Here is a 22,901-nt window from a genome sequence, read left to right as displayed (position 1 = left end):
CTTTGTTAGTGAGATTTAGGACATTTGTAAGCCAAGGGAGACTCCTGTCTAGCAGGATTGTGAGCTCTGCAAGTTTTATGCTGGGAACAAAAGAATCATAGGTAGGATACTTGGACAAATAACACACAGTATCGAGGATGGCTATCATTAGAAATGTGTTCCCAAATAATAGTACTCCAGGCTACTGAATGTTTTGCCTACTGACTGGGTAAGGCGACCTGGCATTAGATGGCCAGCTCCAAACGGAACCCACTGGATATGTGGAACCAACCTGTGGCCCTGGCTTCCTCCAGGGTGGATAGGTCGCTGTACTTTAGGATTTTCCTGGATTCATGGGTGCATTACTAAAACCATTACAACTCCAGCTAATCCCCCAACTTGAAACAAAGATGGACACAATCTGTTTTTAAATGGTATGATCACTTAGCATCCATTTCTGTTCCATCTGCGGGACTAGAGGAGGTCATGTGGCATGTAGAAGCCCTTAATAAATATACTACAAAGGCACTCAATGATCCACTAAATGGCATCTCCCTGCTTAATACTGAAGTGTCACAAATACGCCAGGCAGTCCTACAGAATAGGATGGCCTTAGATGTCCTGACAGCAGCACAGGGTGGCACATGTGCAATTATCAAGACAGAATGTTGTGTGTACATTCCAGACTATCACAAAAATGTCACAGGACTAATAAAAGATATGAATACCCAGATTAAGGCCCTACAAGATCCTTCTCTCTCTCTCAGTGAATGGTTAAGTTCCTGGTTTGAAGGAGGGCTTTGGCCGAATCTCCTTTTCGGGCTTCTTATTCTTATCGCCTTATTAACCTTAATATGTTGCTTTGTTCCATGTTTCTCTACTTGGTGCCGAGACTCCATTGCTACAATGACTACACCACGGCAGACGATCCTTGTCGCACGCGAGGACGCCTCCTCACTGTCAGCGCTGGATTCAGCTGCCTCCACCTTTCGTAACTCCCTTATACGTTCCTACCCTGACAAATATTGACCCGAGCAGGTAGGGACAGCTCTACGCCCCTATTCAGCACGAAGAAGTTACAGAAGATGAGACCTTCCACCTTCAACCACCTTAAAGATTTAAGGGTCAAAATTGTTCAGGGGGGAATGATGAGGGAGCAGGAGGCTGGCTGAGGACAAAGCAAGAGCTGGCGCCTTGCAGCCCCCTCTTCACCCTTTCCCCTCCATAAGTGTAGCATCCCTCAGGCAGCCCTGACTGCCATGAACAATATGCTCATCTGTTTTGTTTCTTCAATTCCACATTAGTGAAATTTGTCACAAATGGTATTTGTCCTTCTCTGACTGACTTATTTCACTGGGTAAAATATCCGTTAAGTTCCATCCACATCATTGCAAATGGCAGAATTTCATTCCTTTTGATGGTTGAGTATACATACGCCACATCTTCTTTACTCACTCATCTATTCATAGACGTCTCGCGTCTTTCCATAGTTTGGCTATTGACACATCGCTGCTGGGAACATTAGGGTGCCTGTATCCCTTCAAATCACTATGTTTCTATTCTTTGAATGAATATCTACTAGTGCAATTGCTGGGTTATAGGGTAGCTCTATGCTTTTTAACTTTCTGAGGATCCTCCCTACTCTTTTCCAGAGCGGCTGACCGGTTTGCATTATTCGACCAACAGCATTCGAGGGTTCCCCTTTCTCTACCACCTCACCAACATCTGTTGTTCCCTGATTTGTTAAATGGTAGCCCTTGCCACTGGTATGAAATGGTCTGTCCTTGTGGTTTTGATTTGCATTTCTCTGAGGCTGAGTGATGTGCAGCATTTTTTCCATGTGTCTATTGGCCATCCATATGTCTTCTCTGGAGAAATGTCTATTCATGGCTTCTGCCCATTTCTTGACAACATGTTGTGGGTTTTGGGGTGTTAAGTTTAAGTTCTTAATAGATTTTGGATACTAGCCCTTTATCTGATAAGGTATTTGCAAGTATCTTCTCCCTTTCTGTAGGTTGCCATTTAGCTTTGTTGATGGATTCCTCTGTTGTACAAAAGCCTTTTCTCTTGGTGAAGCCCCAACAGTTCATTTTTTTCCTATGTTTCCCTGTCTTTTGGGGATTTGTCTAGCAAGAAGTTGCTGTGGCCAAGGCCAAAGAGGTTGCTGCCTCTCTTGTCCTCTAGGATTTTGATGAATTCCTATTGCTTGTGTATGTGTCTTTGTGATTCTGTGTTGATACAAGTATATAAGTACATATGTGCATATATGTCCATATAAATATATATTTATCTTTATTCACTTATAGCTCACAATTTGCTGGTGATTTCCTCATCCATGTCCAGTTTCAATTCAGTCACAGAAGTGCTAAAGAATTAAAGAGGCACATAGTCAGACACACATGTCATGCCCTACTGACTTTTTCCCCCCCATTTAAATAGCTGCAACTGCTCTCAACGTATGAACTAGTCAATCTTTAAAAATTCATGCATATATCATCTAATTTAACCTGGTAGGTCACTTTTTATTAGAAATGAGGCTTTATTTAAGAGGCTAAGGACTATGTTAGGCCTACAGATAAACAATGTATCAATCTGTAAGAAGTTCTATACTGTCACCCTAATCCCAGTGTGTAACAGCCTTTTCTGGTAGAATTTATTTCAAATTCAGCTGCAGTTGAGAGGTACAGATCCCTTTGACCCCAACTCGTTTCATGACCCTCAATTCCCTTCATCACCTGCTTACTCTTCATGCTCCCTGGTTGCCTTTCCTACCCCTCAGGCAGGGTCAGTGGCTAAAGACCCGAGGCAGAGGTTCCTTCCAGTAGGGTGGTAGGTTTAGAGCACCAGCCTCACATGGGGGCAGAGCTCTGGAGGGTGAGGGGCAGATCCAGGATCCATTAGCTGCATCCTTTCTGCTGACTCCTCCTTCCTCCAAGTAAATTTTCCTCCTCCCTTGCGACTCTAGTAGACTCTCATCCACAATCGTCAAGGGTGGACAAATATGAACAAACCCAGGAATCAAAAAGACTCTCCCTAGAGCCTGCTCAAACTTTTTCCACCTACCTTCAAAAGACAAAAATATTACATAGAGTGCCTTACCATGAGAAGACATTACAAAGAGTATCACAGGATCTCTGTATTCCTATGTGTGATCCTGAGAGCAAACATCCCAAATCTCAGTGTGTGTATGTTGTGTGTGTGTGTGCGTGTTTGTGTGTGTAGAGATACTTATTTATGTATGTATTCATCATAGCTCACATCACTTTGCAGAGTCCTTCGGTAGATGGGGCTGTCCGTTCACTCTGGCCAGGGCTAAAGGATTAAAAACAGACTCGGTAAGACATCACATGACTTCCAGACTTACTTTCTTAGTTGAACTTATAAACTCACTGACACTTAGAAAGTTCACGTGCAAATCAATTATTTGAAATCTAATATCTCGTTTGCCCTAGAAATGAAGACTTACGTGTTTGTAATAAGTATTATGGACCTAGCAAAAACACAGATGACTCCAGGATCAAGTACAGATCTTAACTACTGAGCCTGGCCAGTGTGGAACAGCCTATTATGGTGGAACTGATCTCAAATTCACCCTCAATTTGCAGGTATACCTCCTTCTTTCCCATCTAATTTCCTGCTTCTCCAGTCCCTCCTTCACCACCTTTCACCTCTCAAGCTTGCCTTCCCTGCCCTCAGATGGTGTCAAGAAACTGGCAGGTCTGGAAGAGGGGCTCCCTCCACGTGACTGTGGCTTTGGGACAGTGGCTTCACATGGTGGCAAAGCTCTGGAGGGTGAAGGATCCAGGTTTCATTAGCTCCTTTCTTTCTCCTGAGGGCTCCTCTGCCCCCTGCCTACTGCTACCTCCTCCTGTCTTTATTAGCATTCTGTCCCTTCTTCACCCAATCAACTAAGTCTCATACACAGGCATTCTGGAAATCTCTGAATGGTTTTGATTGGTAGTCACCAGGGGGAAGAAGGATCCTCCTAGGACATGTTCTTCTTTAATGCAACTGGAGCCAAAAAGCACAAACAGTTGCCTCTTGGTGCTACATTGAAAAGATTCAAAAAAGTCAAACACACTGTATTGTTGCAGATGTTCTTAAGAATAACCGTGAGATTTTTAATGACTGTTTCAATCTCCTTACTGGTTATGGGTCTGTTCAGGCTTTCTATTTCTTCCTGGTTCAGTTGTGGTAGTTTATATGTTTCTAGGAATGCATCCATTTCTTCCAGATTGTTAAATTTGTTGGCGTAGAGTTGCTCATAGTATGTTCTTTTAATAGTTTGTATTTCTTTGATGTTAGTTGTGATCTCTCCTCTTTCATTCATGATTTTAATTATTTGGGTCCTTTCTCTTTTCTTTTTGATAAGTCGGGCCAGGGGTTTATCAATTTTATTAATTCTTTCAAAGAACCAGCTCCTAGTTTCGATGATTTGTTCTATTGTTTTTTTGGTTTCTATTTCATTGATTTCTGCTCTGATCGTTATGATTTCTCTTCTCCTCCTGGGCTTAGGGTTTCTTTCTTGTTCTTTCTCCAGCTCCTTTAGGTGTAGGGTTAGGTTGTGTACCTGAGACTTTTCTTGTTTCTTGAGAAAGGCTTGTACCACTATATATTTTCCTCTCAGGGCTGCCTTTTTTGTTTCACACAGATGTTGAACCGTTGTATTTTCATTATCATTCGTTTCCATGATTTTTTTAAATTCTTCTTTAATTTCCCGGTTGACCCATTCATTCTTTAGAAGGATGCTGTTTAGTCTCCATGTATTTGGGTTCTTTCCAAACTTCCTTTTGTGGTTGAGTTCTAGCTTTAGAGCATTGTGGTCTGAAAATATGCAGGGAATGATCCCAAATTTTTGGTACCAGTTGAGTCCTGATTTAGGACCGAGGATGTGATCTATTCTGGAGAATGTCCCATGTGCACTAGAGAAGAATGTGTATTCTGTTGCTTTGGGATGAAATGTTCTGAATATATCTCTGATGTCCAGGGCCAGACGGCTTCCCGGGGGAATTCTACCAAACATTTAAAGAAGAACTAATTCCTATTCTCCTGAAACCGTTCCAAAAAATAGAAATGGAAGGAAAACTTCCAAACTCATTTTATGAGGCCAGCATCACCTTGATCCCAAAACCAGACAAGGATCCCATCAAAAAAGAGAGCTATAGACCAATATCCTTGATGAACACAGATGCAAAAATTCTCACCAAAATACTAGCCAATAGGATTCAAAAGTACATTAAAAGGATTATTCACCACGACCAAGTGGGATTTATTCCAGGGCTGCAAGGTTGGTTCAACATCTGCAAATCAGTCAATGTGATACAACACATCAATAAAAGAAATAAGAAGAACCATATGATACTCTCAATAGATGCTGAAAAAGCATTTGGCAAAGTACAGCATCCCTTCCTGATCAAAACTCTTCAAAGTGTAGGGATAGAGGGCACATACCTCAATATCATCAAAGCCATCTATGAAAAACCCACTGCAAATATCATTCTCAATGGAGAAAAACTGAAAGCTTTTCTGCTAAGGTCAGGAACATGGCAGGGATGTCCATTATCACCACTGCTATTCAACATATTACTAAAGGTCCTAGCCTCAGCCATCGACAACAAAAGGAAATTAAAGGCATCCAAATCGGCAAAGAAGAAGTCAAATTACCACTCTTCGCAGATGATATGATACTATATGTGGAAAACCCAAAAGACTCCACTCCAAAACTGCTAGAACTTGTAAAGGAATTCAGTAAAGTGTCAGGCTATAAAATCAATGCACAGAAATCAGTTGCATTTCTCTACACCAACAACAAGACAGAAGAAAGAGAAATTAAGGAGTCAATGCCATTTACAATTGCACCCAAAACCATAAGATACCTAGGAATAAACCTAACCAAAGAGGCACAGAATCTAAACTCAAAAAACTATAAAATACTCATGAAAGAAATTGAGGAAGACACAGAGAAATGGAAAAATGTTCCATGCTCCTGAATTGGAAGAATAAATATTGTGAAAATGTCTATGCTACCTAAAGCAATCTACACATTTAATGCCATTCCTATCAAAGTACCATCCATCTTTTTCAAAGAAATGGAACAAATAATTCTAAAATACATATGGACCCAGAAAAGACCTCTAATAGCCAAAGGGATATTGAAAAAGAAAGCCAAAGTTGGTGGCATCACAATTCCGGACTTCAAGCTCTATTACAAAGCTGTCATCATCAAGACAGCATGGTACTGGCACAAAAACAGACACACAGATCAATGGAACAGAATAGAGAGCCCAGAAATAGACCCTCAACTCTATGGTCAACTAATCTTCGACAAAGCAGGAAAGAATGTCCAATGGAAAAAAGACAGCCTCTTCAATAAATGGTGCTGGGAAAATTGGACAGCCACATGCAGAAAAATGAAATTGGACCATTTCCTTACACCACACATGAAAATAGACTCAAAATGGATGAAGGACTTCAATGTGTGAAAGGAATCCATCAAAATCCTTGAGGAGAACACAGGCAACAACCTCTTTGACCTCAGCCGCAGCAACATCTTCCTAGGAACATCGCCAAACGCAAGGGGAGCAAGGGCAAAAGTGAACTATTGGGATTTCATCAAGATCAAAAGCTTTTGCACAGCAAAGGAAACAGTTAACAAAATCAAAAGACAACTGACAGAATGGGACAAGATATTTGCAAATGACATATCAGATAAAGGACTAGTGTCCAAAATCTATAAAGAACTTAGCAAACTCAACATCCAAAGAACAAATAATCCAATCAAGAAATGGGCAGAGGACATGAACAGACATTTCTGCAAAGAAGACATCCAGATGGCCAACAGAAACATGAAAAAGTGCTCCATATCACTCGGCATCAGGGAAATACAAATCAAAACCACAATGAGAGATCACCTCACACCAGTCAGAATGGCTCAAATCAAATCAACAAGTCAGGAAATGACAGATGCTGGCGAGGATGCGGAGAAAGGGGAACCCTCCTACCCTGTTGGTGGGAATGCAAGCTGGTGCAGTCACTCTGGAAAACAGCATGGAGGTTCCTCAAAATGTTGAAAATAGAACTGCCCTATGACCCAGCAATTGCACTATTGGGTATTTACCCTAAAGATACAAACATAGTGATCCAAAGGGGCACGTGCACCCGAATGTTTATAGCAGCAATGTCCACAGTAGCCAAACTATGGAAAGAACCTAGATGTCCATCAACAGATGAATGGATCAAGAAGATGTGGTATATATACACAATGGAATACTAGGCAGCCATCAAAAGAAATTATATCTTGCCATTTGCAACAACATGGATGGAACTAGAGTGTATCATGCTTAGCGAAATAAGTCAAGCAGAGAAAGACAACTATCATATGATCTCCCTGATATGAGGAAGTGGTGATGCAACATGGGGGCTTAAGTGGGTAGGAGAAGAATCAATGAAAGAAGATGGGATTGGGAGGGAGACAAACCAAAAGTGACTCTTAATCTCACAAAACAAACTGAGGGTTGCTGGGGGGAAGGGGTTTGGGAGAAGGGGGTGGGATTATGGACATTGAGGAGGGTATGTGCTTTGGTGAGTGCTGTGAAGTGTGTAAACCTGGTGATTCACAGACCTGTACCCCTGGAGATAAAAATATGTTTATAAAAAATAAAAAATTAAAAAAAAAAAAAGAATAACCATGAGAGACTGTAGACTTTGAGAAACAAACTGAGGGTTTTAGAGGGGAGCAGGGTGGGGGGCTAGGTGAGCCAGGTGGTGGGTATTATGAGGGCATATATTGCAATGAACACTGGGTGTGTTGCATAAACAAGGAATCTTGGAACACTGAAAAGGAACAAGATGAAATGGGGAAAAAAAGAAGATATTAAGAAACTTCATCTATTTCTTTTTTTATTTACATTCTATTTATTTAACATATACTGTATTTTTAGTTTCAGAGGAAGAATTCAGTGATACATCAGTTGCATACAACACCCAGTTCTCATTACCTTGAGTGCCTTTCTTAATGCCCATTACCCAGTTACCCCATCCCCCACCAACCTCCCCCTTCAGCAACCCAGTTTGTTCCCCTAGTTGAGAGTCTCCTATGGTTTGTCTCACTGTTTTCCTCTTTTCCTTCCCTTCCCCCATGCTCATCTGTTTTTTTTTTTTTTTTTTTTTTTGGTGCAAAATGGTGGTTTATTAAAGCACGGGGACAGGACCCGTGGGCAGGAAGAGCTGCTGCCCCGGGTTGTGAGGGATGGCAGGTTATGTACCCTGCTGTTGGGGGAAGGTGAGGGGAAGGGAGGTTGCAGCGGAGTTTTCATATGCTAAAGAGGGCCTACAAGGTGCCAGGATGTTCCAGGCCTGCCGGAGGCCTTGCCCTTGCTGCTGGATCAGTGTTGTCTTTTGACCAGCCATTAACATTAAGATCTTTGGGAGACTTTTTGGTGGGGTGTCACAATCCTGCTATCAATCGTCTTTGTTAGTGAGATTTAGGACATTTGTAAGCCAAGGGAGACTCCTGTCTAGCAGGATTGTGAGCTCTGCAAGTTTTATGCTGGGAACAAAAGAATCATAGGTAGGATACTTGGACAAATAACACACAGTATCGAGGATGGCTATCATTAGAAATGTGTTCCCAAATAATAGTACTCCAGGCTACTGAATGTTTTGCCTACTGACTGGGTAAGGCGACCTGGCATTAGATGGCCAGCTCCAAACGGAACCCACTGGATATGTGGAACCAACCTGTGGCCCTGGCTTCCTCCAGGGTGGATAGGTCGCTGTACTTTAGGATTTTCCTGGATTCATGGGTGCATTACTAAAACCATTACAACTCCAGCTAATCCCCCAACTTGAAACAAAGATGGACACAATCTGTTTTTAAATGGTATGATCACTTAGCATCCATTTCTGTTCCATCTGCGGGACTAGAGGAGGTCATGTGGCATGTAGAAGCCCTTAATAAATATACTACAAAGGCACTCAATGATCCACTAAATGGCATCTCCCTGCTTAATACTGAAGTGTCACAAATACGCCAGGCAGTCCTACAGAATAGGATGGCCTTAGATGTCCTGACAGCAGCACAGGGTGGCACATGTGCAATTATCAAGACAGAATGTTGTGTGTACATTCCAGACTATCACAAAAATGTCACAGGACTAATAAAAGATATGAATACCCAGATTAAGGCCCTACAAGATCCTTCTCTCTCTCTCAGTGAATGGTTAAGTTCCTGGTTTGAAGGAGGGCTTTGGCCGAATCTCCTTTTCGGGCTTCTTATTCTTATCGCCTTATTAACCTTAATATGTTGCTTTGTTCCATGTTTCTCTACTTGGTGCCGAGACTCCATTGCTACAATGACTACACCACGGCAGACGATCCTTGTCGCACGCGAGGACGCCTCCTCACTGTCAGCGCTGGATTCAGCTGCCTCCACCTTTCGTAACTCCCTTATACGTTCCTACCCTGACAAATATTGACCCGAGCAGGTAGGGACAGCTCTACGCCCCTATTCAGCACGAAGAAGTTACAGAAGATGAGACCTTCCACCTTCAACCACCTTAAAGATTTAAGGGTCAAAATTGTTCAGGGGGGAATGATGAGGGAGCAGGAGGCTGGCTGAGGACAAAGCAAGAGCTGGCGCCTTGCAGCCCCCTCTTCACCCTTTCCCCTCCATAAGTGTAGCATCCCTCAGGCAGCCCTGACTGCCATGAACAATATGCTCATCTGTTTTGTTTCTTCAATTCCACATTAGTGAAATTTGTCACAAATGGTATTTGTCCTTCTCTGACTGACTTATTTCACTGGGTAAAATATCCGTTAAGTTCCATCCACATCATTGCAAATGGCAGAATTTCATTCCTTTTGATGGTTGAGTATACATACGCCACATCTTCTTTACTCACTCATCTATTCATAGACGTCTCGCGTCTTTCCATAGTTTGGCTATTGACACATCGCTGCTGGGAACATTAGGGTGCCTGTATCCCTTCAAATCACTATGTTTCTATTCTTTGAATGAATATCTACTAGTGCAATTGCTGGGTTATAGGGTAGCTCTATGCTTTTTAACTTTCTGAGGATCCTCCCTACTCTTTTCCAGAGCGGCTGACCGGTTTGCATTATTCGACCAACAGCATTCGAGGGTTCCCCTTTCTCTACCACCTCACCAACATCTGTTGTTCCCTGATTTGTTAAATGGTAGCCCTTGCCACTGGTATGAAATGGTCTGTCCTTGTGGTTTTGATTTGCATTTCTCTGAGGCTGAGTGATGTGCAGCATTTTTTCCATGTGTCTATTGGCCATCCATATGTCTTCTCTGGAGAAATGTCTATTCATGGCTTCTGCCCATTTCTTGACAACATGTTGTGGGTTTTGGGGTGTTAAGTTTAAGTTCTTAATAGATTTTGGATACTAGCCCTTTATCTGATAAGGTATTTGCAAGTATCTTCTCCCTTTCTGTAGGTTGCCATTTAGCTTTGTTGATGGATTCCTCTGTTGTACAAAAGCCTTTTCTCTTGGTGAAGCCCCAACAGTTCATTTTTTTCCTATGTTTCCCTGTCTTTTGGGGATTTGTCTAGCAAGAAGTTGCTGTGGCCAAGGCCAAAGAGGTTGCTGCCTCTCTTGTCCTCTAGGATTTTGATGAATTCCTATTGCTTGTGTATGTGTCTTTGTGATTCTGTGTTGATACAAGTATATAAGTACATATGTGCATATATGTCCATATAAATATATATTTATCTTTATTCACTTATAGCTCACAATTTGCTGGTGATTTCCTCATCCATGTCCAGTTTCAATTCAGTCACAGAAGTGCTAAAGAATTAAAGAGGCACATAGTCAGACACACATGTCATGCCCTACTGACTTTTTCCCCCCCATTTAAATAGCTGCAACTGCTCTCAACGTATGAACTAGTCAATCTTTAAAAATTCATGCATATATCATCTAATTTAACCTGGTAGGTCACTTTTTATTAGAAATGAGGCTTTATTTAAGAGGCTAAGGACTATGTTAGGCCTACAGATAAACAATGTATCAATCTGTAAGAAGTTCTATACTGTCACCCTAATCCCAGTGTGTAACAGCCTTTTCTGGTAGAATTTATTTCAAATTCAGCTGCAGTTGAGAGGTACAGATCCCTTTGACCCCAACTCGTTTCATGACCCTCAATTCCCTTCATCACCTGCTTACTCTTCATGCTCCCTGGTTGCCTTTCCTACCCCTCAGGCAGGGTCAGTGGCTAAAGACCCGAGGCAGAGGTTCCTTCCAGTAGGGTGGTAGGTTTAGAGCACCAGCCTCACATGGGGGCAGAGCTCTGGAGGGTGAGGGGCAGATCCAGGATCCATTAGCTGCATCCTTTCTGCTGACTCCTCCTTCCTCCAAGTAAATTTTCCTCCTCCCTTGCGACTCTAGTAGACTCTCATCCACAATCGTCAAGGGTGGACAAATATGAACAAACCCAGGAATCAAAAAGACTCTCCCTAGAGCCTGCTCAAACTTTTTCCACCTACCTTCAAAAGACAAAAATATTACATAGAGTGCCTTACCATGGGAAGACATTACAAAGAGTATCACAGGATCTCTGTATTCCTATGTGTGATCCGAGAGCAAACATCCAGAATTTCAGTGTGTGTGTGTGTGTGTATTTGTGTGTGTAGAGATACTTATTTATGTATGTATTCATCATAGCTCACATCACTTCGGAGAGTTCTTCGGTAGATGGGGCTGTCTGTTCACTCTGGCCAGGGCTAAAGGATTAAAAACAGACTCGGTAAGACATCACATGACTTCCAGACTTACTTTCTTAGTTGAACTTATAAACTCACTGACACTTAGAAAGTTCACGTGCAAATCAATTATTTGAAATCTAATATCTCGTTTGCCCTAGAAATGAAGACTTACGTGTTTGTAATAAGTATTATGGACCTAGCAAAAACACAGATGACTCCAGGATCAAGTACAGATCTTAACTACTGAGCCTGGCCAGTGTGGAACAGCCTATTATGGTGGAACTGATCTCAAATTCACCCTCAATTTGCAGGTATACCTCCTTCTTTCCCATCTAATTTCCTGCTTCTCCAGTCCCTCCTTCACCACCTTTCACCTCTCAAGCTTGCCTTCCCTGCCCTCAGATGGTGTCAAGAAACTGGCAGGTCTGGAAGAGGGGCTCCCTCCACGTGACTGTGGCTTTGGGACAGTGGCTTCACATGGTGGCAAAGCTCTGGAGGGTGAAGGATCCAGGTTTCATTAGCTCCTTTCTTTCTCCTGAGGGCTCCTCTGCCCCCTGCCTACTGCTACCTCCTCCTGTCTTTATTAGCATTCTGTCCCTTCTTCACCCAATCAACTAAGTCTCATACACAGGCATTCTGGAAATCTCTGAATGGTTTTGATTGGTAGTCACCAGGGGGAAGAAGGATCCTCCTAGGACATGTTCTTCTTTAATGCAACTGGAGCCAAAAAGCACAAACAGTTGCCTCTTGGTGCTACATTGAAAAGATTCAAAAAAGTCAAACACACTGTATTGTTGCAGATGTTCTTAAGAATAACCGTGAGATTTTTAATGACTGTTTCAATCTCCTTACTGGTTATGGGTCTGTTCAGGCTTTCTATTTCTTCCTGGTTCAGTTGTGGTAGTTTATATGTTTCTAGGAATGCATCCATTTCTTCCAGATTGTTAAATTTGTTGGCGTAGAGTTGCTCATAGTATGTTCTTTTAATAGTTTGTATTTCTTTGATGTTAGTTGTGATCTCTCCTCTTTCATTCATGATTTTAATTATTTGGGTCCTTTCTCTTTTCTTTTTGATAAGTCGGGCCAGGGGTTTATCAATTTTATTAATTCTTTCAAAGAACCAGCTCCTAGTTTCGATGATTTGTTCTATTGTTTTTTTGGTTTCTATTTCATTGATTTCTGCTCTGATCGTTATGATTTCTCTTCTCCTCCTGGGCTTAGGGTTTCTTTCTTGTTCTTTCTCCAGCTCCTTTAGGTGTAGGGTTAGGTTGTGTACCTGAGACTTTTCTTGTTTCTTGAGAAAGGCTTGTACCACTATATATTTTCCTCTCAGGGCTGCCTTTTTTGTTTCACACAGATGTTGAACCGTTGTATTTTCATTATCATTCGTTTCCATGATTTTTTTAAATTCTTCTTTAATTTCCCGGTTGACCCATTCATTCTTTAGAAGGATGCTGTTTAGTCTCCATGTATTTGGGTTCTTTCCAAACTTCCTTTTGTGGTTGAGTTCTAGCTTTAGAGCATTGTGGTCTGAAAATATGCAGGGAATGATCCCAAATTTTTGGTACCAGTTGAGTCCTGATTTAGGACCGAGGATGTGATCTATTCTGGAGAATGTCCCATGTGCACTAGAGAAGAATGTGTATTCTGTTGCTTTGGGATGAAATGTTCTGAATATATCTCTGATGTCCAGGGCCAGACGGCTTCCCGGGGGAATTCTACCAAACATTTAAAGAAGAACTAATTCCTATTCTCCTGAAACCGTTCCAAAAAATAGAAATGGAAGGAAAACTTCCAAACTCATTTTATGAGGCCAGCATCACCTTGATCCCAAAACCAGACAAGGATCCCATCAAAAAAGAGAGCTATAGACCAATATCCTTGATGAACACAGATGCAAAAATTCTCACCAAAATACTAGCCAATAGGATTCAAAAGTACATTAAAAGGATTATTCACCACGACCAAGTGGGATTTATTCCAGGGCTGCAAGGTTGGTTCAACATCTGCAAATCAGTCAATGTGATACAACACATCAATAAAAGAAATAAGAAGAACCATATGATACTCTCAATAGATGCTGAAAAAGCATTTGGCAAAGTACAGCATCCCTTCCTGATCAAAACTCTTCAAAGTGTAGGGATAGAGGGCACATACCTCAATATCATCAAAGCCATCTATGAAAAACCCACTGCAAATATCATTCTCAATGGAGAAAAACTGAAAGCTTTTCTGCTAAGGTCAGGAACATGGCAGGGATGTCCATTATCACCACTGCTATTCAACATATTACTAAAGGTCCTAGCCTCAGCCATCGACAACAAAAGGAAATTAAAGGCATCCAAATCGGCAAAGAAGAAGTCAAATTACCACTCTTCGCAGATGATATGATACTATATGTGGAAAACCCAAAAGACTCCACTCCAAAACTGCTAGAACTTGTAAAGGAATTCAGTAAAGTGTCAGGCTATAAAATCAATGCACAGAAATCAGTTGCATTTCTCTACACCAACAACAAGACAGAAGAAAGAGAAATTAAGGAGTCAATGCCATTTACAATTGCACCCAAAACCATAAGATACCTAGGAATAAACCTAACCAAAGAGGCACAGAATCTAAACTCAAAAAACTATAAAATACTCATGAAAGAAATTGAGGAAGACACAGAGAAATGGAAAAATGTTCCATGCTCCTGAATTGGAAGAATAAATATTGTGAAAATGTCTATGCTACCTAAAGCAATCTACACATTTAATGCCATTCCTATCAAAGTACCATCCATCTTTTTCAAAGAAATGGAACAAATAATTCTAAAATACATATGGACCCAGAAAAGACCTCTAATAGCCAAAGGGATATTGAAAAAGAAAGCCAAAGTTGGTGGCATCACAATTCCGGACTTCAAGCTCTATTACAAAGCTGTCATCATCAAGACAGCATGGTACTGGCACAAAAACAGACACACAGATCAATGGAACAGAATAGAGAGCCCAGAAATAGACCCTCAACTCTATGGTCAACTAATCTTCGACAAAGCAGGAAAGAATGTCCAATGGAAAAAAGACAGCCTCTTCAATAAATGGTGCTGGGAAAATTGGACAGCCACATGCAGAAAAATGAAATTGGACCATTTCCTTACACCACACATGAAAATAGACTCAAAATGGATGAAGGACTTCAATGTGTGAAAGGAATCCATCAAAATCCTTGAGGAGAACACAGGCAACAACCTCTTTGACCTCAGCCGCAGCAACATCTTCCTAGGAACATCGCCAAACGCAAGGGGAGCAAGGGCAAAAGTGAACTATTGGGATTTCATCAAGATCAAAAGCTTTTGCACAGCAAAGGAAACAGTTAACAAAATCAAAAGACAACTGACAGAATGGGACAAGATATTTGCAAATGACATATCAGATAAAGGACTAGTGTCCAAAATCTATAAAGAACTTAGCAAACTCAACATCCAAAGAACAAATAATCCAATCAAGAAATGGGCAGAGGACATGAACAGACATTTCTGCAAAGAAGACATCCAGATGGCCAACAGAAACATGAAAAAGTGCTCCATATCACTCGGCATCAGGGAAATACAAATCAAAACCACAATGAGAGATCACCTCACACCAGTCAGAATGGCTCAAATCAAATCAACAAGTCAGGAAATGACAGATGCTGGCGAGGATGCGGAGAAAGGGGAACCCTCCTACCCTGTTGGTGGGAATGCAAGCTGGTGCAGTCACTCTGGAAAACAGCATGGAGGTTCCTCAAAATGTTGAAAATAGAACTGCCCTATGACCCAGCAATTGCACTATTGGGTATTTACCCTAAAGATACAAACATAGTGATCCAAAGGGGCACGTGCACCCGAATGTTTATAGCAGCAATGTCCACAGTAGCCAAACTATGGAAAGAACCTAGATGTCCATCAACAGATGAATGGATCAAGAAGATGTGGTATATATACACAATGGAATACTAGGCAGCCATCAAAAGAAATTATATCTTGCCATTTGCAACAACATGGATGGAACTAGAGTGTATCATGCTTAGCGAAATAAGTCAAGCAGAGAAAGACAACTATCATATGATCTCCCTGATATGAGGAAGTGGTGATGCAACATGGGGGCTTAAGTGGGTAGGAGAAGAATCAATGAAAGAAGATGGGATTGGGAGGGAGACAAACCAAAAGTGACTCTTAATCTCACAAAACAAACTGAGGGTTGCTGGGGGGAAGGGGTTTGGGAGAAGGGGGTGGGATTATGGACATTGAGGAGGGTATGTGCTTTGGTGAGTGCTGTGAAGTGTGTAAACCTGGTGATTCACAGACCTGTACCCCTGGAGATAAAAATATGTTTATAAAAAATAAAAAATTAAAAAAAAAAAAAAGAATAACCATGAGAGACTGTAGACTTTGAGAAACAAACTGAGGGTTTTAGAGGGGAGCAGGGTGGGGGGCTAGGTGAGCCAGGTGGTGGGTATTATGAGGGCATATATTGCAATGAACACTGGGTGTGTTGCATAAACAAGGAATCTTGGAACACTGAAAAGGAACAAGATGAAATGGGGAAAAAAAGAAGATATTAAGAAACTTCATCTATTTCTTTTTTTATTTACATTCTATTTATTTAACATATACTGTATTTTTAGTTTCAGAGGAAGAATTCAGTGATACATCAGTTGCATACAACACCCAGTTCTCATTACCTTGAGTGCCTTTCTTAATGCCCATTACCCAGTTACCCCATCCCCCACCAACCTCCCCCTTCAGCAACCCAGTTTGTTCCCCTAGTTGAGAGTCTCCTATGGTTTGTCTCACTGTTTTCCTCTTTTCCTTCCCTTCCCCCATGCTCATCTGTTTTTTTTTTTTTTTTTTTTTTTGGTGCAAAATGGTGGTTTATTAAAGCACGGGGACAGGACCCGTGGGCAGGAAGAGCTGCTGCCCCGGGTTGTGAGGGATGGCAGGTTATGTACCCTGCTGTTGGGGGAAGGTGAGGGGAAGGGAGGTTGCAGCGGAGTTTTCATATGCTAAAGAGGGCCTACAAGGTGCCAGGATGTTCCAGGCCTGCCGGAGGCCTTGCCCTTGCTGCTGGATCAGTGTTGTCTTTTGACCAGCCATTAACATTAAGATCTTTGGGAGACTTTTTGGTGGGGTGTCACAATCCTGCTATCAATCGTCTTTGTTAGTGAGATTTAGGACATTTGTAAGCCAAGGGAGACTCCTGTCTAGCAGGATTGTGAGCTCTGCAAGTTTTATGCTGGGAACAAAAGAATCATAGGTAGGATACTTGGACAAATAACACACAGTATCGAGGATGGCTATCATTAGAAATGTGTTCCCAAATAATAGTACTCCAGGCTACTGAATGTTTTGCCTACTGACTGGGTAAGGCGACCTGGCATTAGATGGCCAGCTCCAAACGGAACCCACTGGATATGTGGAACCAACCTGTGGCCCTGGCTTCCTCCAGGGTGGATAGGTCGCTGTACTTTAGGATTTTCCTGGATTCATGGGTGCATTACTAAAACCATTACAACTCCAGCTAATCCCCCAACTTGAAACAAAGATGGACACAATCTGTTTTTAAATGGTATGATCACTTAGCATCCATTTCTGTTCCATCTGCGGGACTAGAGGAGGTCATGTGGCATGTAGAAGCCCTTAATAAATATACTACAAAGGCACTCAATGATCCACTAAATGGCATCTCCCTGCTTAATACTGAAGTGTCACAAATACGCCAGGCAGTCCTACAGAATAGGATGGCCTTAGATGTCCTGACAGCAGCACAGGGTGGCACATGTGCAATTATCAAGACAGAATGTTGTGTGTACATTCCAGACTATCACAAAAATGTCACAGGACTAATAAAAGATATGAATACCCAGATTAAGGCCCTACAAGATCCTTCTCTCTCTCTCAGTGAATGGTTAAGTTCCTGGTTTGAAGGAGGGCTTTGGCCGAATCTCCTTTTCGGGCTTCTTATTCTTATCGCCTTATTAACCTTAATATGTTGCTTTGTTCCATGTTTCTCTACTTGGTGCCGAGACTCCATTGCTACAATGACTACACCACGGCAGACGATCCTTGTCGCACGCGAGGACGCCTCCTCACTGTCAGCGCTGGATTCAGCTGCCTCCACCTTTCGTAACTCCCTTATACGTTCCTACCCTGACAAATATTGACCCGAGCAGGTAGGGACAGCTCTACGCCCCTATTCAGCACGAAGAAGTTACAGAAGATGAGACCTTCCACCTTCAACCACCTTAAAGATTTAAGGGTCAAAATTGTTCAGGGGGGAATGATGAGGGAGCAGGAGGCTGGCTGAGGACAAAGCAAGAGCTGGCGCCTTGCAGCCCCCTCTTCACCCTTTCCCCTCCATAAGTGTAGCATCCCTCAGGCAGCCCTGACTGCCATGAACAATATGCTCATCTGTTTTGTTTCTTCAATTCCACATTAGTGAAATTTGTCACAAATGGTATTTGTCCTTCTCTGACTGACTTATTTCACTGGGTAAAATATCCGTTAAGTTCCATCCACATCATTGCAAATGGCAGAATTTCATTCCTTTTGATGGTTGAGTATACATACGCCACATCTTCTTTACTCACTCATCTATTCATAGACGTCTCGCGTCTTTCCATAGTTTGGCTATTGACACATCGCTGCTGGGAACATTAGGGTGCCTGTATCCCTTCAAATCACTATGTTTCTATTCTTTGAATGAATATCTACTAGTGCAATTGCTGGGTTATAGGGTAGCTCTATGCTTTTTAACTTTCTGAGGATCCTCCCTACTCTTTTCCAGAGCGGCTGACCGGTTTGCATTATTCGACCAACAGCATTCGAGGGTTCCCCTTTCTCTACCACCTCACCAACATCTGTTGTTCCCTGATTTGTTAAATGGTAGCCCTTGCCACTGGTATGAAATGGTCTGTCCTTGTGGTTTTGATTTGCATTTCTCTGAGGCTGAGTGATGTGCAGCATTTTTTCCATGTGTCTATTGGCCATCCATATGTCTTCTCTGGAGAAATGTCTATTCATGGCTTCTGCCCATTTCTTGACAACATGTTGTGGGTTTTGGGGTGTTAAGTTTAAGTTCTTAATAGATTTTGGATACTAGCCCTTTATCTGATAAGGTATTTGCAAGTATCTTCTCCCTTTCTGTAGGTTGCCATTTAGCTTTGTTGATGGATTCCTCTGTTGTACAAAAGCCTTTTCTCTTGGTGAAGCCCCAACAGTTCATTTTTTTCCTATGTTTCCCTGTCTTTTGGGGATTTGTCTAGCAAGAAGTTGCTGTGGCCAAGGCCAAAGAGGTTGCTGCCTCTCTTGTCCTCTAGGATTTTGATGAATTCCTATTGCTTGTGTATGTGTCTTTGTGATTCTGTGTTGATACAAGTATATAAGTACATATGTGCATATATGTCCATATAAATATATATTTATCTTTATTCACTTATAGCTCACAATTTGCTGGTGATTTCCTCATCCATGTCCAGTTTCAATTCAGTCACAGAAGTGCTAAAGAATTAAAGAGGCACATAGTCAGACACACATGTCATGCCCTACTGACTTTTTCCCCCCCATTTAAATAGCTGCAACTGCTCTCAACGTATGAACTAGTCAATCTTTAAAAATTCATGCATATATCATCTAATTTAACCTGGTAGGTCACTTTTTATTAGAAATGAGGCTTTATTTAAGAGGCTAAGGACTATGTTAGGCCTACAGATAAACAATGTATCAATCTGTAAGAAGTTCTATACTGTCACCCTAATCCCAGTGTGTAACAGCCTTTTCTGGTAGAATTTATTTCAAATTCAGCTGCAGTTGAGAGGTACAGATCCCTTTGACCCCAACTCGTTTCATGACCCTCAATTCCCTTCATCACCTGCTTACTCTTCATGCTCCCTGGTTGCCTTTCCTACCCCTCAGGCAGGGTCAGTGGCTAAAGACCCGAGGCAGAGGTTCCTTCCAGTAGGGTGGTAGGTTTAGAGCACCAGCCTCACATGGGGGCAGAGCTCTGGAGGGTGAGGGGCAGATCCAGGATCCATTAGCTGCATCCTTTCTGCTGACTCCTCCTTCCTCCAAGTAAATTTTCCTCCTCCCTTGCGACTCTAGTAGACTCTCATCCACAATCGTCAAGGGTGGACAAATATGAACAAACCCAGGAATCAAAAAGACTCTCCCTAGAGCCTGCTCAAACTTTTTCCACCTACCTTCAAAAGACAAAAATATTACATAGAGTGCCTTACCATGAGAAGACATTACAAAGAGTATCACAGGATCTCTGTATTCCTATGTGTGATCCTGAGAGCAAACATCCCAAATCTCAGTGTGTGTATGTTGTGTGTGTGTGTGCGTGTTTGTGTGTGTAGAGATACTTATTTATGTATGTATTCATCATAGCTCACATCACTTTGCAGAGTCCTTCGGTAGATGGGGCTGTCCGTTCACTCTGGCCAGGGCTAAAGGATTAAAAACAGACTCGGTAAGACATCACATGACTTCCAGACTTACTTTCTTAGTTGAACTTATAAACTCACTGACACTTAGAAAGTTCACGTGCAAATCAATTATTTGAAATCTAATATCTCGTTTGCCCTAGAAATGAAGACTTACGTGTTTGTAATAAGTATTATGGACCTAGCAAAAACACAGATGACTCCAGGATCAAGTACAGATCTTAACTACTGAGCCTGGCCAGTGTGGAACAGCCTATTATGGTGGAACTGATCTCAAATTCACCCTCAATTTGCAGGTATACCTCCTTCTTTCCCATCTAATTTCCTGCTTCTCCAGTCCCTCCTTCACCGCCTTTCACCTCTCAAGCTTGCCTTCCCTGCCCTCAGATGGTGTCAAGAAACTGGCAGGTCTGGAAGAGGGGCTCCCTCCACGTGACTGTGGCTTTGGGACAGTGGCTTCACATGGTGGCAAAGCTCTGGAGGGTGAAGGATCCAGGTTTCATTAGCTCCTTTCTTTCTGCTGAGGGCTCCTCTGCCCCCTGCCTACTGCTACCTCCTCCTGTCTTTAATAGCATTCTGTCCCTTCTTCACCCAATCAACTAAGTCTCATACACAGGCATTCTGGAAATCTATGAAAGGTTTTGCTTGCTAGTCCCCAGGGGGAAGAGGGATCCTCCTAGGACCTGTTCTTCTTTAATGCAACTGGAGCTAAAAAGGATAAACAGTTGCCTATAGGTGCTACATTGGAAAGATCAGAAAGAGTCAAAGACACGGTATTGTTGCAGATGTTCTTAAGAATAACCATGAGAGACTGTGGACTCTGAGAAACAAACTGAGGGTTTTGGAGAGAAGAGGGGTGGGGTGTTAGGTGAGCCAGGTGGTGGGTATTAGGAGGGCACGTAATGCAAGGAACACTGGGTGTGGTGCAAAAACAATGAATCTTGGAACACTGAAAAGAAACAAGATGAAATGGGGAAAAAAAGAATATATCAGGAAACTTCATCTATTTCTTTTTTTATTTACATTCAATTTAATTAACATATACAGTATTTTAAGTTTCAGCGGAAGAATTCAGTGATTCATCAGTTGCATACAACACCCAGTCCTCATTACTTTGAGTGCCTTTCTTAATGCCCATCACCCAGTTACCCCATCCCCAACGCGCCTCCCCCTTCAGCAACACAGTTTGTTCCCTATAGTTGAGAGTCGCCTATGGTTTGTCTCACTGTTTTCCTCTTTTCCTTCCCTTCCCCCATGCTCATCTGTTTTGTTTCTTCAATTGGACATGAGTGAAATTGGATGGTATTTGTCCTTCTCTGACTGACTTATTTCACTGGGTAAAATATCCCTTAAGTTCCATTACGTCATTGCAAATGGCAGGATTTCACTTCTTTTGATGGTTGAGTATATATACACCACAACTCTTTACTCACTCATTTGTTCATAGACGTCTCAGGTCTTTCCATAGTTTGGCTATTGTGGACACATTGCTGCTAGGAACATTAGGGTGCATGTATCCCTTCAAATCTCTATGTTTGTATTATTTGAATGAATATCTACTAGTGCAATTGCTGGGTTATAGGGTAGCTCTATGCTTTTTAACTTTCTGAGGATCCTCACTACTCTTTTCCAGAGCAGCTGAACGGTTTGCATTATTCCACCAACAGCATTCGAGGGTTCCCCTTTCCCTAACACCTCACCAACATCTGTTGTTCCCTGATTTGTTAAATTGTAGCCCTTGCCACTGGTATGAAATGGTCTCTCCTTGTGGTTTTGATTTGCATTTCTCTGAGGCTGAGTGATGTGCAGCATTTTTTCCATGTGTCTATTGGCCATCCGTATGTCTTCTCTGGAGAAATGTCTATTCATGGCTTCTGCCCATTTCTTGACATCATGTTTTGGGTTTTGGGGTGATAAGTTTGGTAAGTTCTTCATAGATTTTGGATACTAGCCCTTTATCTGATAAGGTATTTGCAAGTATCTTCTCCAATTCTGTAGGTTGCCCTTTAGCTTTTTTGATGGTATCCTTTGTTGTACAAAAGCCTTTTATCTTGGTGAAGCCCCAACAGTTCATTTTTGCCTTTGTTTCCCTGGCCTTTGGGGATTTGTCTAGCAAGAAGTTGCTGTGGCCAAGGCCAAAGAGGTTGCTGCCTCTCTTGTCCTCTAGGATTTTGATGAATTCCTATTGCTTGTGTATGTGTCTTTGTGATTCTGTGTTGATACAAGTATATAAGTACATATGTGCATATATGTCCATATAAATATATATTTATCTTTATTCACTTATAGCTCACAATTTGCTGGTGATTTCCTCATCCATGTCCAGTTTCAATTCAGTCACGGAAGTGCTAAAGAATTAAAGAGGCACATAGTCAGACACACATGTCATGCCCTACTGACTTTTTCCCCCCATTTAAATAGCTGCAACTGCTCTCAACGTATGAACTAGTCAATCTTTAAAAATTCATGCATATATCATCTAATTTAACCTGGTAGGTCACTTTTTATTAGAAATGAGGCTTTATTTAAGAGGCTAAGGACTATGTTAGGCCTACAGATAAACAATGTATCAATCTGTAAGAAGTTCTATACTGTCACCCTAATCCCAGTGTGTAACAGCCTTTTCTGGTAGAATTTATTTCAAATTCAGCTGCAGTTGAGAGGTACAGATCCCTTTGACCCCAACTCGTTTCATGACCCTCAATTCCCTTCATCACCTGCTTACTCTTC

The 22,901-nt window shown here is 41.9% G+C and overlaps 1 protein-coding gene across 1 annotated transcript in view; it reads right to left on the bottom strand.

Moving 5' to 3' along the window:
- The window catches only part of LOC131814151 (phosphatidylinositol 3,4,5-trisphosphate 3-phosphatase TPTE2-like), a 113,163-nt gene extending 90,650 nt beyond the window's left edge, over positions 1-22,513 (bottom strand). The window contains exons 1-7 of the mRNA XM_059144888.1: positions 22,466-22,513; positions 20,121-20,174; positions 19,174-19,227; positions 11,673-11,726; positions 10,738-10,791; positions 3,238-3,291; positions 2,291-2,344 (exon numbers count right to left, since the gene is read on the bottom strand). Of these exons, the coding sequence (XP_059000871.1) occupies positions 2,291-2,344; positions 3,238-3,291; positions 10,738-10,791; positions 11,673-11,726; positions 19,174-19,227; positions 20,121-20,174; positions 22,466-22,491 (350 nt within the window). The 5' untranslated portion in view covers positions 22,492-22,513. The remainder of the gene's footprint in view (positions 1-2,290; positions 2,345-3,237; positions 3,292-10,737; positions 10,792-11,672; positions 11,727-19,173; positions 19,228-20,120; positions 20,175-22,465) is intronic.
- Between the last annotated feature and the right edge of the window lie 388 nt (positions 22,514-22,901).

This window comes from Mustela lutreola, chromosome 13 (genome assembly GCF_030435805.1).
Source record: "Mustela lutreola isolate mMusLut2 chromosome 13, mMusLut2.pri, whole genome shotgun sequence".
In the NCBI taxonomy this organism is placed as follows: domain Eukaryota; kingdom Metazoa; phylum Chordata; class Mammalia; order Carnivora; family Mustelidae; genus Mustela; species Mustela lutreola.
This window is presented reverse-complemented; position numbering and strand designations above follow the sequence as displayed.